Here is a 13,498-nt window from a genome sequence, read left to right as displayed (position 1 = left end):
AAGTTCACGTGAACCCCCTTCCCCTCATGGCATGACCCGCCCCTCCCCCCCATGTGACATTTGACAAGGTCACAGCAACCCCCTGCTCCTCATGACATGAGCTTCACCCTCCCCAACAGGGTCATAACGACCCCTTGCCCCTCCTAACACAATCCCTCCTGCTTCCCCACTAGGGTCACATCAGTGCTCTGCCCTTCATGATGGGTTTAAGCCCTTCGTGATGTGACTTCCCCCTACACTTGATAGGGTCATACCAACCCCCTGCCCCGCATGGGGCAACACCCAAAGGGTGCTAAGCTGCCCCTCACTCACACCAACCCATTGCCCCTCATGATGTTCCCCCAGCCTCCACCAGCAGTGTCACATGAAGCCCCTGCCCTGCCTGACTTCCGCCATGCCTATGCCAACCCCTCCCCAACCAGCCCATGTCAACTCCATACCCTTCATGGAGTGCCCGTGTCGTTCCCCCACCAAGATCATGCCAAGCCCCTGTCCCTCAGGAAGTGAATCATGTTCACCTCCCTACCCTGTGCACATCAGTGAGCCCTCCTGACACCTGGTGACAGGCCTGATGGGTTCCTGCGGCTCCACCTTGCTATGGATGGTGGAAGACCCAGCCCTGCTTAAGTCAACTTATGCCAGGTACCTCCAACCCCTGACACAGGCCTTGACACACAAATGAAACCCCTGGCTAACTGATAAACTGCCACCCCCAAAATGCCTGGCACCAGGTGACAACCCCCTCCCCCACACTCATGTCAACCCCTGGTACCAGGTGATATTTCCCCCCACATGCATGCCAACCCCTGACACCAGGTAACAGTCCTCTCCCTTATGCCAACCTTTGGCATCAAGTGACTGCCACTCCATACTCAGGCCAACCCCTTGCACTGGGTGACAACTTCCTCCTCACAACTCACGAACCAGATGACAGTCTCACCCCCCCCAGCTAATGCCAACCCCTAGCAATGGGTGGCAGCCCCCCCCACCACACTCATACCAACCCCAATTCCCTCCCTTTCATTTTCCTTCTTGCCACACTCAGGGGAAGTGAAAAATAAACTGTCCCCTCCTCCATCCATTCCTGTAGAGATGCCCCCTCCCACCCTAAAAGTTGCCCCTCATGGGGGCAGGATCCATGGTCTTACACCTGAGAGACCCCTGGGGAAAGTAAGTAAGCTCCATGTGCCCCCTTGGCAAAAGTAACTGAGGGCCACCAAGCCTGGGGTCAGAAATGCAGGGGACCTGGGTGCTTGGGTTCTTTTCCAGCTCTGGGAAGGGAATAAGGGTTCAGTGGAGTATGGGTTGGAAGCCTGAATGTCTGGGTTCTTTTCTGGTTCTGGGAAGGAAATGGGGGTTCTGGAGGAGCATGGGTTTGGAGCCCGGACACCTGGGTTCTCTACTGTTTTTTCAAAGGGAATGGAGGTCTGGTAGACTGGGGATTGGGAGCCAGGCCCCCCAGCCCCTCTCAGTTGTGTGGTGCCCCCTGCAGGCTGCTCTGTGTACTGCAAGTCATCATGGGTACAGCTGCAGGACCTGTGCCGCCTGGCCAAGGTGGTATGTCCCGACCTGGGTGTCACTCGTCGCAACCTCAGCCACTTTGAGGTGGAGTACCTGTGTGACTACAAGCGTGTGCGGGTGAGTGTCTTTCCACGGCCCTCTGGTACCTCCATGGGTCCCCAGTACCCCCCCTGCCCCCCACACAGCCATGGATCTCCCATCCAGTTCCCCTAGCCCCCACCCCATTGCCTGACACCCTGCCTCTCAATTTATCCCCTACCCCAGAGGCCATGGTATCCTCATAGCCCCATGATATCCCTGCTGGCCCCCCTGGTACTCCCACAGCTCCCCATAGCTATCTCATGACCCCCTGGTACCTCCCATGTCCCGCCAGTACCACCACTACTCCCATGGCCTCGCTATACCTGCTATGGTTCCCCCATCTGCCCTGTTAAGCCCCATAGCCCCCCTATATCCCTTGGTTCCCCCCTGGCACCTCTGAAATCCCCGTCAGCCTTCCCAAGCACCCCCACAGCCCTCCTATACCCCCATGAACCCCCTATACCCATCTTCAATTTCTTTATTAGCAACTTGGGCGAGGGGGTGAAAAGCACCCTGTTCAAATTCGCTGACGACTCCAAGATTTGGGGCGAGGTGGGCACGCTAGAAGGGAGGGACAGGATACAGCTGGACCTGGACAGGTTACAGGGGTGGGTGATTGAGAATAGGATGGGATTCAGTATTGACAAGTGCAGGGTACTGCACTTGGGCAGTAAGAACCAGCAGCATACCTATAGGCTGGGGAACTCCCTTCTCAAAAGCACAGTGGCAGAAAGAGATCTTGGAGTCATTATTGATTCCAAAATGAACATAGGCCGCCAATGTGAGGACGTGGTCAGTTTAGGCCAACTGCACCTTGTCATGCATCCACAGATGCATCACAAGCAGGGCCAAGGAGGTGATCCTCCCCCTCTATGCGACACTGGTCAGGTCACAGTTGGAGTACTGTGTCCAGTTATGGATGCCGCACTTTAGGAGAGATGTGGCCAGCATCGAGAGGGTCCAGAGGAGGGCCACTCATGATCTGGGGACAGCAGGGCAGACCCTATGAGGAGAGGCTACGGGACTTGAACCTGTTCAGCCTTCACAAGATAAGGCTGAGGGGACCTGGTGGCCATCTATAAACTTACCAGCAGGGACCAGCGGGAATGGGAGAGACCCTGTTCACCCGAGTACCTCCCGGAGTAACAAGGAATAACGGCCATAAGTTGCTTGAGAGTAGATTCAGGCTGAACATTAGAAGGCACTACTTCACAGTCGTGGCAGCTAGGATATGGAACCAACTTCCAAGGGAAGTTGTGCTGGCTCCTACCTTGGGGGTCTTTAAGAGGAGGCTTGACAATTACCTAGCTGGGGTCATTACCTAGCTGAGCCCAGTATTCTCTCCTACCCAGGGCAGGGGGTCGGATTTGAAGATCTACTTAGGTCCCTTCCAACCGTACATCTATGAAAGTGTACCTGGGTTCTGTGGGTGAGGTTATCAAATAAAAACCTAGGATTCCAAACTAGCCTAAGGGATTAACATGACACCTCATTTGATAAGTGATAGAAAGGCTTTATTTACTACAAGTATTCCAAGTCAAATGAACCCAAACCAAAGCAAAGTCCGGTAATTAGTTATAAGGTGATGATTTCTCGCCAAACAGGCGACAAGAGAGATGATCTATTTCTTCCAGCTTCTTGAGATGGCTGGGGCGCAGCAGCAGTTCTTGTCAGAGAGCTCTTTCATACTTGAAGCGCGCGCTGTTAGCTGTTCCACTTCTTTCTTACACCCTTAGTCCAGCATCTTCAAAACAGTCATGTAGTTGTGTAAATCAAGAGAGAGTCCCAAGCAGTAATTGGCAGGAAAATCCTGTTAATCAAACTGCTCATTATTGGTTATCAGAAAGTTCCAATTTGAATTAATTACGTTTCTCAGTGACAAGAGGTTATCCATTTCTACTAAGTTTGGAACATATCAAGGAACTGATTAACAACCAGGAAAAACACAAGGTTTTGAGGAGTGTCCTTGGAAAATCAAGGGAACCACTAGACAAAACAAAAGTAAATCAGGAGGAAACAGCAAAACAGAAATAAATCAGGAGGAGACATCCATCACATATGGAGAATGACTCTTCTGTACATAGCATGAGTTAATTGCAAGAGAAATATTTATCATACTAATCAAGGATAGACATTTCACATGGTTACATACCAGACATCTAGGAGCCTGCTTAAAATCATCATGAATATAGTAAGGTAAACTGGAAGTGATACCTCATTGTTTTTTCTCAGATGGTCTAGCCATGAACTTGCATCCTCTTGCACTAGTTAGCATCAGTATTTTGTATTTTAACTTTTGTGTGTAGGCCCTAGCTTAGCATGAGTTTCAGTCATCAGCAGGGATGAAGTTAAGGAGGGTGGACTGGCAGCATGGACACATGAGTTTCATAGTTTCATAGTTGTTAGGGTCTGGAAGGGACCTGACAGATAATTGGGTCCAACCCCACTGCACTTGGGCAGGAAAGACTACTGGGATTAGGTGACCCCAGCAAGATGGGTGTCAAGACACTTTTAGAAGATCACCAGGGTGAGTAACTGTACCATCTCTGGAGAAAACCTGTTCCAAACCCTTGGCACTTGACTTGTAAAGTTTTTCCTTATGTCTAGTCTGAAGCAATCCTCAATCTGTTTGTGTTCATTATTTCTTGTCCTTCCCTGGGGGGTCTTGGTGAACAGATGCTCCCCCAGACCCTAATGTGCATGCCCTTGATATACTTATAGGCTACCAAGTCCCTTTTGAGTCTTCCCTTCTCCAGGCTGAACAGTCCTAAGTCTTTCAGCCTCTCCTCATATGACCTGGTCTCTAGGCCTTTTATCATGCGCGTGGCCCTCCATTGGACTCTCTCGAGCTTCTCCACATCCTTCCTGAAGTGTGGCACCCAGAACTGGATGCAGTACTCCAGCTGCGGTCTCACCAAGGCCAAGTACAATGGGAGGATGACATTCTTAGCTTTGCTCGAGATGCCTCGGTAGGTGTATGCCAGTGTTTGATTAGCTCTGCCAGCTACAGCATTGTATTGGTGGCTCGTGTTCATGTTCATTTTGTTGTCTATCATGACACAGGTTCAGATGTAGTGCTGGCAAGCATGGCACTGCTAAGCCTGTAAGTGTGTACTGGAATTCTTCCAAGACGGAGCGCCTAAACATCATCAGGTTGAGGTTTGCCCACCTCGCGAGTCTGTCCAGGTTGGCCTGTATTGCCAGCCTGTCTTTGATCTTGACCACACTCCCCATAGTTTGGTGTCGTCCACAAACTTTGCCAGTTCATTTTTAATACCCTTATCCAAATCATAGATGAACATATTGAAAAGCACTGATCCAAGTACTGAACTCTGAGGGACGCCATTGGTCATCCTCTGCCACAATGACTCAGTTCCGTCAATCAGTACTCTCTGGGTCCTACCACAGACCCAGTTACCTAGCCACCGGACCACTGAGGCCGCATTTTCCCAATTTTTTCATGAGGACTTCATGGGAGACCAGGTCAAAGGCCTTTTTGAAGTCCAGGTATATGACATCAACCTCATTTCCCCTATCTGGGTTGTGAGTTACCTGATCGTAGAAGGAAATGACGTTGGTCTGGCATGACCTGTCCATAATTAAGCCATGTTGGCTATCCTTCAGAATACTGCCTTCTGCTAGCCTGTCTGTAATGGATTCTTTGATCAAATGGATTCTTTATCAAAGAGGCCATTCTTAACAGGCTGGCTGATGGCAACATCCTGAGGGATAGCCAGCACGGGTTTGTCGCGTGTAGGTCTTGCTTGACCAATCTCATTTCCTTCTATGACCAGGTGACCTATCACCTGGACAAAGGAGAAGAGATTGATGTTGTATATCTTGACTTTAAAAAAGCCTTTGATCTGTTATCCCATGATCACCTCTTAGTAAAACGCCTCTAACTGCGGTCTTGGCCACCCCATGATCCGCTGGCTGGGCAATTGGCTCTGTGGTAGGACCCAAAGGGTGGTGGTTGATGGAAGTCAATTGTCATGGTGCCCTGTGATCAGTGGGGTCCCCCAGGGCTCTGACCTTGGGCCTGTACTATTTAACAACTTCATTAATGATGTGGACATTGGTATCAGAAGCGGACTGGCCAAGTTTGCTGATGACACCAAACTCTGGGGTAAACTGTCCACACCTGAAGACAGGAGGGTGATCCAGGCTGACCTTGATAGGCTCAGAAAATGGGCAGATGAGAACCTGATGGTGTTTAACACTGAAAAATGCAACGTTCTCCACCTTGGGAAGAAAAACCTGCAGCATCCTTATAGGCTCGGCAGTGCTACGCTGGCTAGCACTATGGATGAAAGGGACTTGGGGGTCATGATTGACCACAAGATGAATATGAGCCTGCAATGTGATACTGGTGCTAGTAAAGCAAGCAAAACGCTTGCTTGCATCCACAGAAGCTTCTCAAGTAAATCCCAGGACATCATCTTCCCATTGTACTCAGCCTTGGTGAGGCCGCACCTGGAGTACTGCATCCAGTTTTGGGCTCCACAATTCAAAAAGGATGTGGAGAAGCCTGAGAGGGTGTAGAGGAGAGCCACACGCATGCTCAGAGGTCAGGAAAGCAGACCTTATGAAGAGAGGCCATGGGACTTTTCAGCCTGGAAAAGCACAGGCTCAGGAGTGATCTGGTGGCCACCTATAAGTTCATCAGGGGTGCTTACCAGGATCTGGGGGAACGTCTGTTCACCAGAGCACCCCAAGGAATGACACAGTCAAAAGGTCACAAACTCCTCTATAACCATTTCAAGCTGGACATAAGGAAGAACTTCTTTACTGTCCAAGCCCCCAAGGTTTGGAATAGATTGCTGCCAGAGGTGGGACAAGCACCTACTCTGAAAGCCTTCAAAAGACATCTGGATGTTTATCTTGCTGGGATCCTATGATCCCTGCTGACTTCCTGCCCCCGGGGCAGGCGGGTGGACTCGATCTTTCCAGGTCCCTTCCAGCCCTAATGTCTATGAAATCTATGAAATTATTTTTTCCAGGATTTTACCATGGGTTGAGGTCAAACTGATTGGCCTGTAATTTCCTGGGTCCTCCTTTCTCCCTTTCTTAAAGATAGGCACCACGCTGGCCTTCTTCCACTCTTCTGGGACCTCTCCCAAGTGCCATGTGTCTTCAAATAACTTTACCATAGGTCGCATGATGACGTCGGCCACTTCTTTTAGCACCCTTGGGTGTAGTTCATCTGGTCCTGCTGACTTGTAGATGTTTAGCCTTTGTAGGTGCTCCCCCACAAGATCTACGCCAACTATGAGAGGGTGATCAGTCACCCCCACCATGATCATCATCCTGTATCCTGTCAAGCAGGCTAACATCCTTGGACTGGTGCAATACCTATGTGAAGTATTCATTCAGGAGTTTGGTTTTGTCCTGAGTGTCAGTCATCAACCATTCTATTTCATTCATCTGGGGCCCTATGCTTCCCTTATTTTTTCTCTGACTTCCTACATATCTAAAGAAGGACTTCTTGTTGTCCTTGATTCTGGTTACCAATCTGTATTTGTTTTGTACTTTTGTGATCCTGATCTGCTCTCTACAGGTGTGAAGGGTGAGGCAGGCACCCAGCCACCTGGGTTTCCTGGGTCTAGGTCTTGTGGGGATGTGCCTGGATACCTGTGTTTCATGGGTCTTGGGTCTGGGGTGGGTGCCCAGATGCTTGGATCCCATGGGTGGACGTGAAGTCAAGGTGGCGGGGGGACTTGCCCGGATGCCTGGGTTCTGTGGGAAGGGATGAAGTCTGGGGATGGGCTTGGGAGCCTGGTTGCCTGGGTTCCATGGGCTTAGGTCTGGGGCAGCAGGGTGCCCAGATGCCTTGGTTCCATGGGCTGAAGTGAAGTCAAGAGTGGGAAGGGGGACCTGCCTAGACACCTGGATTCTGTTGATAGGGACAAAGCCCAGGGAGGGGACCAGGAAGCTGGATGCCTGGGTCCTCATTCCTCTTTGACCCATGGTGGGGGCCGGGTGGGGCTGCGTCGTGTCCTTCCATGCAGGAGGAGGAGTTCTACCTGGTGAAGTGGCGAGGTTACCCTGAGTCGGAGAGCACGTGGGAGCCCCGTAAAAACCTGCGCTGCCCCGGCGTCCTCAAGCAGTTTCATCAGGACCTGGAGGCAGCACTACAGCGCTGGTCCCGACCTGGCCGGCCCCGGAGGCCTCCACTCCATGGCCTGGAGCCCCTTGTGGCTGCCTACCTGCTGCAGAAGGCCAAGCAGCGGCGAGCCTTGTGGCGCTGGGAGTGCCAGCTCAATGCCAAGCGCAGCCACCGTGGCCGCATCACTGTGGAGAACGAGGTGGACCTGGATGGTCCCCCCCGGGACTTCATCTACATCAACGAGTACAAGGTGGGGGCTGGCATCACCCTCACCCAGGTGGCCGTGGGATGCGAGTGCCAGGACTGCTTGGCCCAGCCGGCTGGCGGCTGCTGCCCTGGTGCTTCACGCCACCGCTTTGCCTACAACGAACAAGGGCAGGTGCGGGTGCGGGCTGGGCTGCCCATCTACGAGTGCAATGCCCGGTGCCGCTGTGGCCCTGACTGCCCCAACCGTGTGGTGCAGAAAGGCATCCGCTATGACTTGTGCATCTTCCGTACCGACAACGGCCGGGGCTGGGGCGTGCGCACGCTTGAGAAGATCCGCAAAAACACTTTTGTCATGGAGTACGTTGGCGAGGTAGGGCCCTGCCCAACAGGCAGCTGACCCTGGGGAGGGACTGTGGGGGGACAGGGGATGGCTGAGTGTAATACAGAGGGGTGGCTGGGTCTGGAGGAGCAGGGGAATGGCTGAAAATAATGCCATGGATGGCTAGCTCTGGGAAGGAGCTGGGGAATGGGTGAGTGTAACACTGGGGGCAGCTTGCTCTGGGGAGGAGCTGAGGGGGGCATGGAACAGCTGAGTGTAACACTTGTGGTGGCTATATGTGGGCAGGAGTAGGGGAATGGGTAAGGGTAACACGTGGGGTGGCTGGCTCTGGGGAGGAGCTGGGAGAATGGCTGAGTCTAATGCTCAGGGCTGGTGGCTCTGGGGGTGGGGAACCAGGGCAGGGTGCAGCTGAGTGTAATTCTAAGGGCCACTAGCTCTGGGGAGGAACAGGGGGGAGCAGAGAACGGCTGAGTGTAATGCTGGGGGTGGTGGGTCTGGGGAGGAGTGGGAATGGCTGAGTGGAATGCTGGGGGCAGCTGGTTCTGGGGAACAGCTGGAGGAATGGCTGAGTTTAATGCATAGGGCAGCTGAGTATGGGGAAGAATAGGAGACAGGGAACAGCTGAGTGTAATGTTGGAGGGAGCTGCCTCTGGGGAGGAACCAAGGGTAATAGGTGAGTGTAACACTAGAAGTAGCCAGCTCCTGGGATTGGCAGGGGGAATGGCTGAGTAGAACCCTGCCCAGGGAGGGCTTGTAAGATACTGCCATAAAGCCAGCTCTGGGGAATGACTGACTATAACAACCCAGGTAATGAACTAAGTCTGTGACAGAGGTGCAGCCAACTCTGGGGTGGGGCAGCAGGAGACCATCCAAGTAGAACACTACTGTGAAAGGCTAATTTGTGCCCAGCTATGTGGTGGGCAGCAACTGTATGTAATGCCTCTCCATTCCCCTCCCCCCCCCCAGATCATCACATCGGAGGAGGCAGAGCGGCGGGGGCAGATCTATGACCGCCAGGGGGCCACGTACCTCTTTGACCTGGACTACGTAGAGGACGTCTACACTGTGGATGCTGCCTACTACGGCAACATATCCCACTTCGTCAACCACAGCGTGAGCCCCAGGCCAGGGAGGAAGGGCTTGGGTTTGGTCAGGGAGACTGGAAACTGTGGGGAGGGGTCTGGGGTGGAGGTTGGGTGGGTCTGGGGGAGACAGATAGGAACTGGGATAGAGTCTGAGGGGTCTGAGAGATGTAGGGGTGTCTTGGGGGTTCTAGGGGCTGTCGGGGGGCTGTGGGAAGAGATCTGGGGTAGAGCCTGGAGAGTTTGGGGTCTGTGAAGGGGGTTCTGACATGGGAGTCTGAGGGATGTTGGGGGTTCTGGGGCTGCAGGGATGGTCTAGGGTGAAATCTGAAGGGTCTGGGGGATGTAGGGATGCCTTGGGGGATTCTGAGGGCTGTGGGGAGGGGTCTGAGGTGGAAGCTGGGGGTCTGTGGGCTGTACGGGGGTGTGGGGTCTGGGATGTAGCCTGGGGAGATGTAGGGGTGTCTTGGGAGTTCTGGGGGCTGAAGGGAGGTCTGGGGTGGAGACTGGACCTGTGAGGGCTCTGAGCTGTGGGTCCATGCTGACTCTCCTGCCTTCCGCAGTGTGACCCCAACCTGCAGGTGTACAATGTGTTCATTGACAACCTAGATGAGCGCCTGCCACGCATCGCGCTCTTCGCCACCCGGCCCATCCGTGCCGGCGAGGAGCTCACTTTTGACTACAACATGCACGGTCTGTGCCCACAGGCCTGGGGGGATGGGCAGGTCACAGCTGGGGGGGCGGGGGGGCCCGGAGCCAGCTGGGGTAGGATATGGTTATTGTGGGGAACCTGGGGCTAAGTGGTGCAGGGCACATCAGGGGGACAAGATGCTGTTGGAGGTGGGAACATGGAGTGAAGTGGAGGGGCAGGATACAGCCATGGCCCTGGGCATGAGGGGGCCAGGACATAGCCCAGGGGGAGCAAGAGCCACCCAGTGGGTGGGGCATGGGCTTGGGGAGAGCAGGACATGGCCCTGGGGTAGGGGGGGGCATAGGACCTGTGGGGGACAGGACAACTGGGGGAGAGCCACCTCTCTCACCTTGGGGGGCAGGACATAGCTCAGCAGGGGCAGATCTGCCCTGGAGGGGTTCTGTTGTGGGGTTTGGTGGACTAGGTGCTTTGAGGATGGGCTTGGGGGTTGCTAGCCCCCATGGGTAGGCCTGGGGGTATAGAGTTCTCCCCAATACTAACCCCCCCATTTGCCCCCTCCCCCTCTTGCAGTAGACCCAGTGGATGCAGAAAGCACGCGCATGGACTCGAACCTGGGGCTGGCCGGGGGCCTGGCTGGGTCCCCCAAGAAGCGCCTGCGCATCGAATGCAAGTGCGGGGCACCTGCCTGTCGCAAGTACCTCTTCTAGCCCCCCCAGAGCCAGCTGCAGTGGCACCCACATACTCTGCCCATGTTGTAGGGGACGGTGGCACATTATGTGCCACCGTTCCTGGGCCACCCCCCTGAGCCAGATGCACATCAGCGCCATGACTGTAGAGGTCTCCGCAGAGCCAGCTGCTGCTTGGTCCATCATGAACAGGTCCTGGCATTATAACACAGCTGGTCTTCAGCCACCTCAGAACCAGCGACATCTCAGGACCTGTTCCAGCACCAGCTGTTATATGGGGCTCTTTCTTAGCCACACCCATGGAGCCTGGGTCCTTTGCAAACTGATTCAATTGGGGGGGACCACAGGCAGAATGGGGGATTGTTATATGCAGCTGTTTCTTGGCCACCCCACAAACAGTTGCATCTTGGGAACCATTCTGGTACAGCTGTTATACATGGCTATTTAATACACCTCCCCAGAGCTAGTTGCATCTCAGGACCCATTAGCAGCAGCTGTTATATAGGGCTGTTTCTTAGCCATGCCCCCAAAGCCAACTGCATCTTGGTCCTATGCAAACTATCCCAGGCTGTGGGGGTTGAATTTGTTATATGCACCCGTTCCTCAGCCACCCCAGAACCAGCTGCATCTTGGGAAAAATCCCAGCCCAGACTTAAGTCTCTGTTGATTTCCCCATGCCCTCCACCCCCACACCCTCCACCCCCACCCCAAGCTGCATCTCAGGAACTGTTCTAGCACTGGCTGTTATATGCAGCTGTTTCTTACAGCCAGCTTTGCCCCACGGTGGCTATTTCAGCCCATTGCAAACTTGCCATACAGGGGCATTTGTGGGCAGGAGGGGGAAGAGGGTGTTACATGTCACCAGTACTTGACCACTTCCCACAAGAACCAGCCACATTTTAAGTGCCACTCCAGTGCTGGCTGTTCTATGCAGCTGTTTCTTAGTCACCACAGAGCCAGTTGCACCTTAATCCTTCCTGCCCTCCCTCTCTCCTCACCCCCCCCATACATGGGGCTGGCTGTTTTTTTGGGGGGGTGGAAGCCCCTATAAGCCTTTACTTGAAGCAGGCACCCTGAGGTGCCCCCTTTTTAATTGCTCTATTTTAAAAAATGTGATTTGGGGGTTATTTGCATATTTTTTCAAGGAGAAATTAACTGTATGGGGGGAGGAAGGGGGGCATTGGTGCCAGGGCAATTAGATGGTTTTTGGATTCCGGCCCCCACCCTGGCCTGTCTCTGTGATGTTGATGGGGGAGCGGAATAGAACCCTTGAAGTGGGTAACAGAGGTGCTGGAGGTGGTGGGAATGGTCCCTGGCTGGCAACCCCTGTCCTCAGAGCTAGCTGCATCTCTGAACCCTGCCACCTGGATTCAATCTTTTGGGAGGGGGTACAAGAATGGGAGGTCTTTGCCTCCCTGCCCAAAATGGACAGGCACATCCCAACACACATCTTTTATTTATACCTAGGGCAAATGCCATCCCCACTGCCTTCCAGTCCAGGGGGAAAAGGGGTGCATAGGCTGCTACCCCCCAGTGGGGTAGTTAAACCAGGTGGGGTAACACTATGCGTCTCTCCCCCCATGCAATGGCCAGATGCAGCTAGCTCTGGGGTGGAGCAGGTTGAGACAGCAATGTAGGAGGGCAAGGGAGTGTGGAGGATACTTTTGAGTTGGGCATGGGATCCAAGTGTCTGGGTCCCCCATCAGTTCCTGGTGGTGCATAGAGGATTAAATATAATGCCACTGTCTGACAGGAGGAAGCCAGACAGGAACTGCCATGCCACTGTCTGCCAACAGGGGGAGTGCTGCAAGCCCTACCCCCACCCATCTCTGACAGCTCTTAAAGGGTAGGGGAGTGGAACAGGAAGCGAGGGCCTGGTCCTGTCACAGTATGGCTGAAAATAATTGGGCATTATAAGGAGAAAGTTGGCCTGTTTTGTTCCAGAAGCAGGCATTTGGGATAGGAAGGGGGGTATTCAAGACAAGTGGGTGTGACTACGCATGCTCTCAGCTCTAGGGTATTGTGCAGGTGACACTGAAGGCCAGGGGGATGCAATCACCCAAGACAAGAAGTGGGTGTGCCCTGGGTAGGAAAGCATTCAGGACAGGAAGTGGGTACAATCAAGACAGAAAGTAGTTACAACTCATGATACCAGTTGATAACCTGCCTGCAGGTGTCTTCAGGATATACTCCCTCAGGTCAGGCAGTGGGTGCATCTGGGACAGGAAGTAGATATTCAGAACAGGCAGGGGGTAGATCCAGGACCAGAAGTAGCTACATTTACTTGCAGCAACGGATAATGACCTGGCCACGACCATCCCTTCATGGATCAGTCATTGGGAACAGGCAGGGGACACATCCAGGACCAGAAGTAGCTACTTCTGCTCACAACACCAGACGAACTGGCCACGGGCATTCCATCATAGGCTGCAGTCATCCAGGACGGGAAGTGGCTACTTCTGCTCACGGCGCCAGACGATGACCTGGCCGCGAGCGTCACTGGAAGCCAGCAGGCTCTCGTCGCAGTTGAAGCTGACACCCAGCACAGGGGCACCATGGCCCTGCAACTTGTTCACTACAGCCCGGCTTGAGCGCTCCACATCGAAGAAGTACACACATGCATCCTCGCTGCCTGTCACTGCAGTGCCATGGCAACCATGACATGGGGCAGGGTCAGTGCTGTGTCCCCCACAGCAACGCTGCCATCTCCCCCCACATGCTCACCCAAGTAGGGGAGAGAGGCCTGGGAATGATGTACAGGCCTGAATGACAGCCCCCTACCCCCAAGGGATTCTGGGAATATTGTCATTTCCCCCCCCCCCC

General features: G+C 53.7%; 2 protein-coding genes across 3 annotated transcripts in view; one reads left to right on the top strand and one right to left on the bottom strand.

The window, feature by feature from the left end:
• SUV39H1 (suppressor of variegation 3-9 homolog 1) overlaps nt 1–10,734 on the top strand; it is an 11,495-nt gene extending 761 nt beyond the window's left edge. Inside the window, exons 2-6 of one of the 2 annotated variants that reach the window (XM_014523904.2) lie at nt 1,493–1,638; nt 7,611–7,958; nt 9,222–9,368; nt 9,901–10,030; nt 10,560–10,734. In XM_014523904.2, coding sequence (XP_014379390.1) covers nt 1,493–1,638; nt 7,611–7,958; nt 9,222–9,368; nt 9,901–10,030; nt 10,560–10,696 — 908 coding nt within the window. In that variant the 3' untranslated portion in view covers nt 10,697–10,734. Of the gene's footprint in view, nt 1–1,492; nt 1,639–7,610; nt 8,286–9,221; nt 9,369–9,900; nt 10,031–10,559 lie in introns of both variants that reach the window. The other variant, XM_006032000.3, reaches the window with a different exon arrangement.
• A 2,357-nt stretch (nt 10,735–13,091) lies between these two features.
• The window catches only part of WDR13 (WD repeat domain 13), a 5,537-nt gene continuing 5,130 nt past the window's right edge, over nt 13,092–13,498 (bottom strand). The window contains exon 10 of the mRNA XM_025213649.1: nt 13,092–13,313. Within this exon, the coding sequence (XP_025069434.1) occupies nt 13,129–13,313 (185 nt within the window). The 3' untranslated portion in view covers nt 13,092–13,128. The remainder of the gene's footprint in view (nt 13,314–13,498) is intronic.

The sequence above is a fragment of the Alligator sinensis genome, unplaced genomic scaffold (genome assembly GCF_000455745.1).
Source record: "Alligator sinensis unplaced genomic scaffold, ASM45574v1 scaffold137_1, whole genome shotgun sequence".
Lineage (NCBI taxonomy): Eukaryota > Metazoa > Chordata > Crocodylia > Alligatoridae > Alligator > Alligator sinensis.
This window is presented reverse-complemented; position numbering and strand designations above follow the sequence as displayed.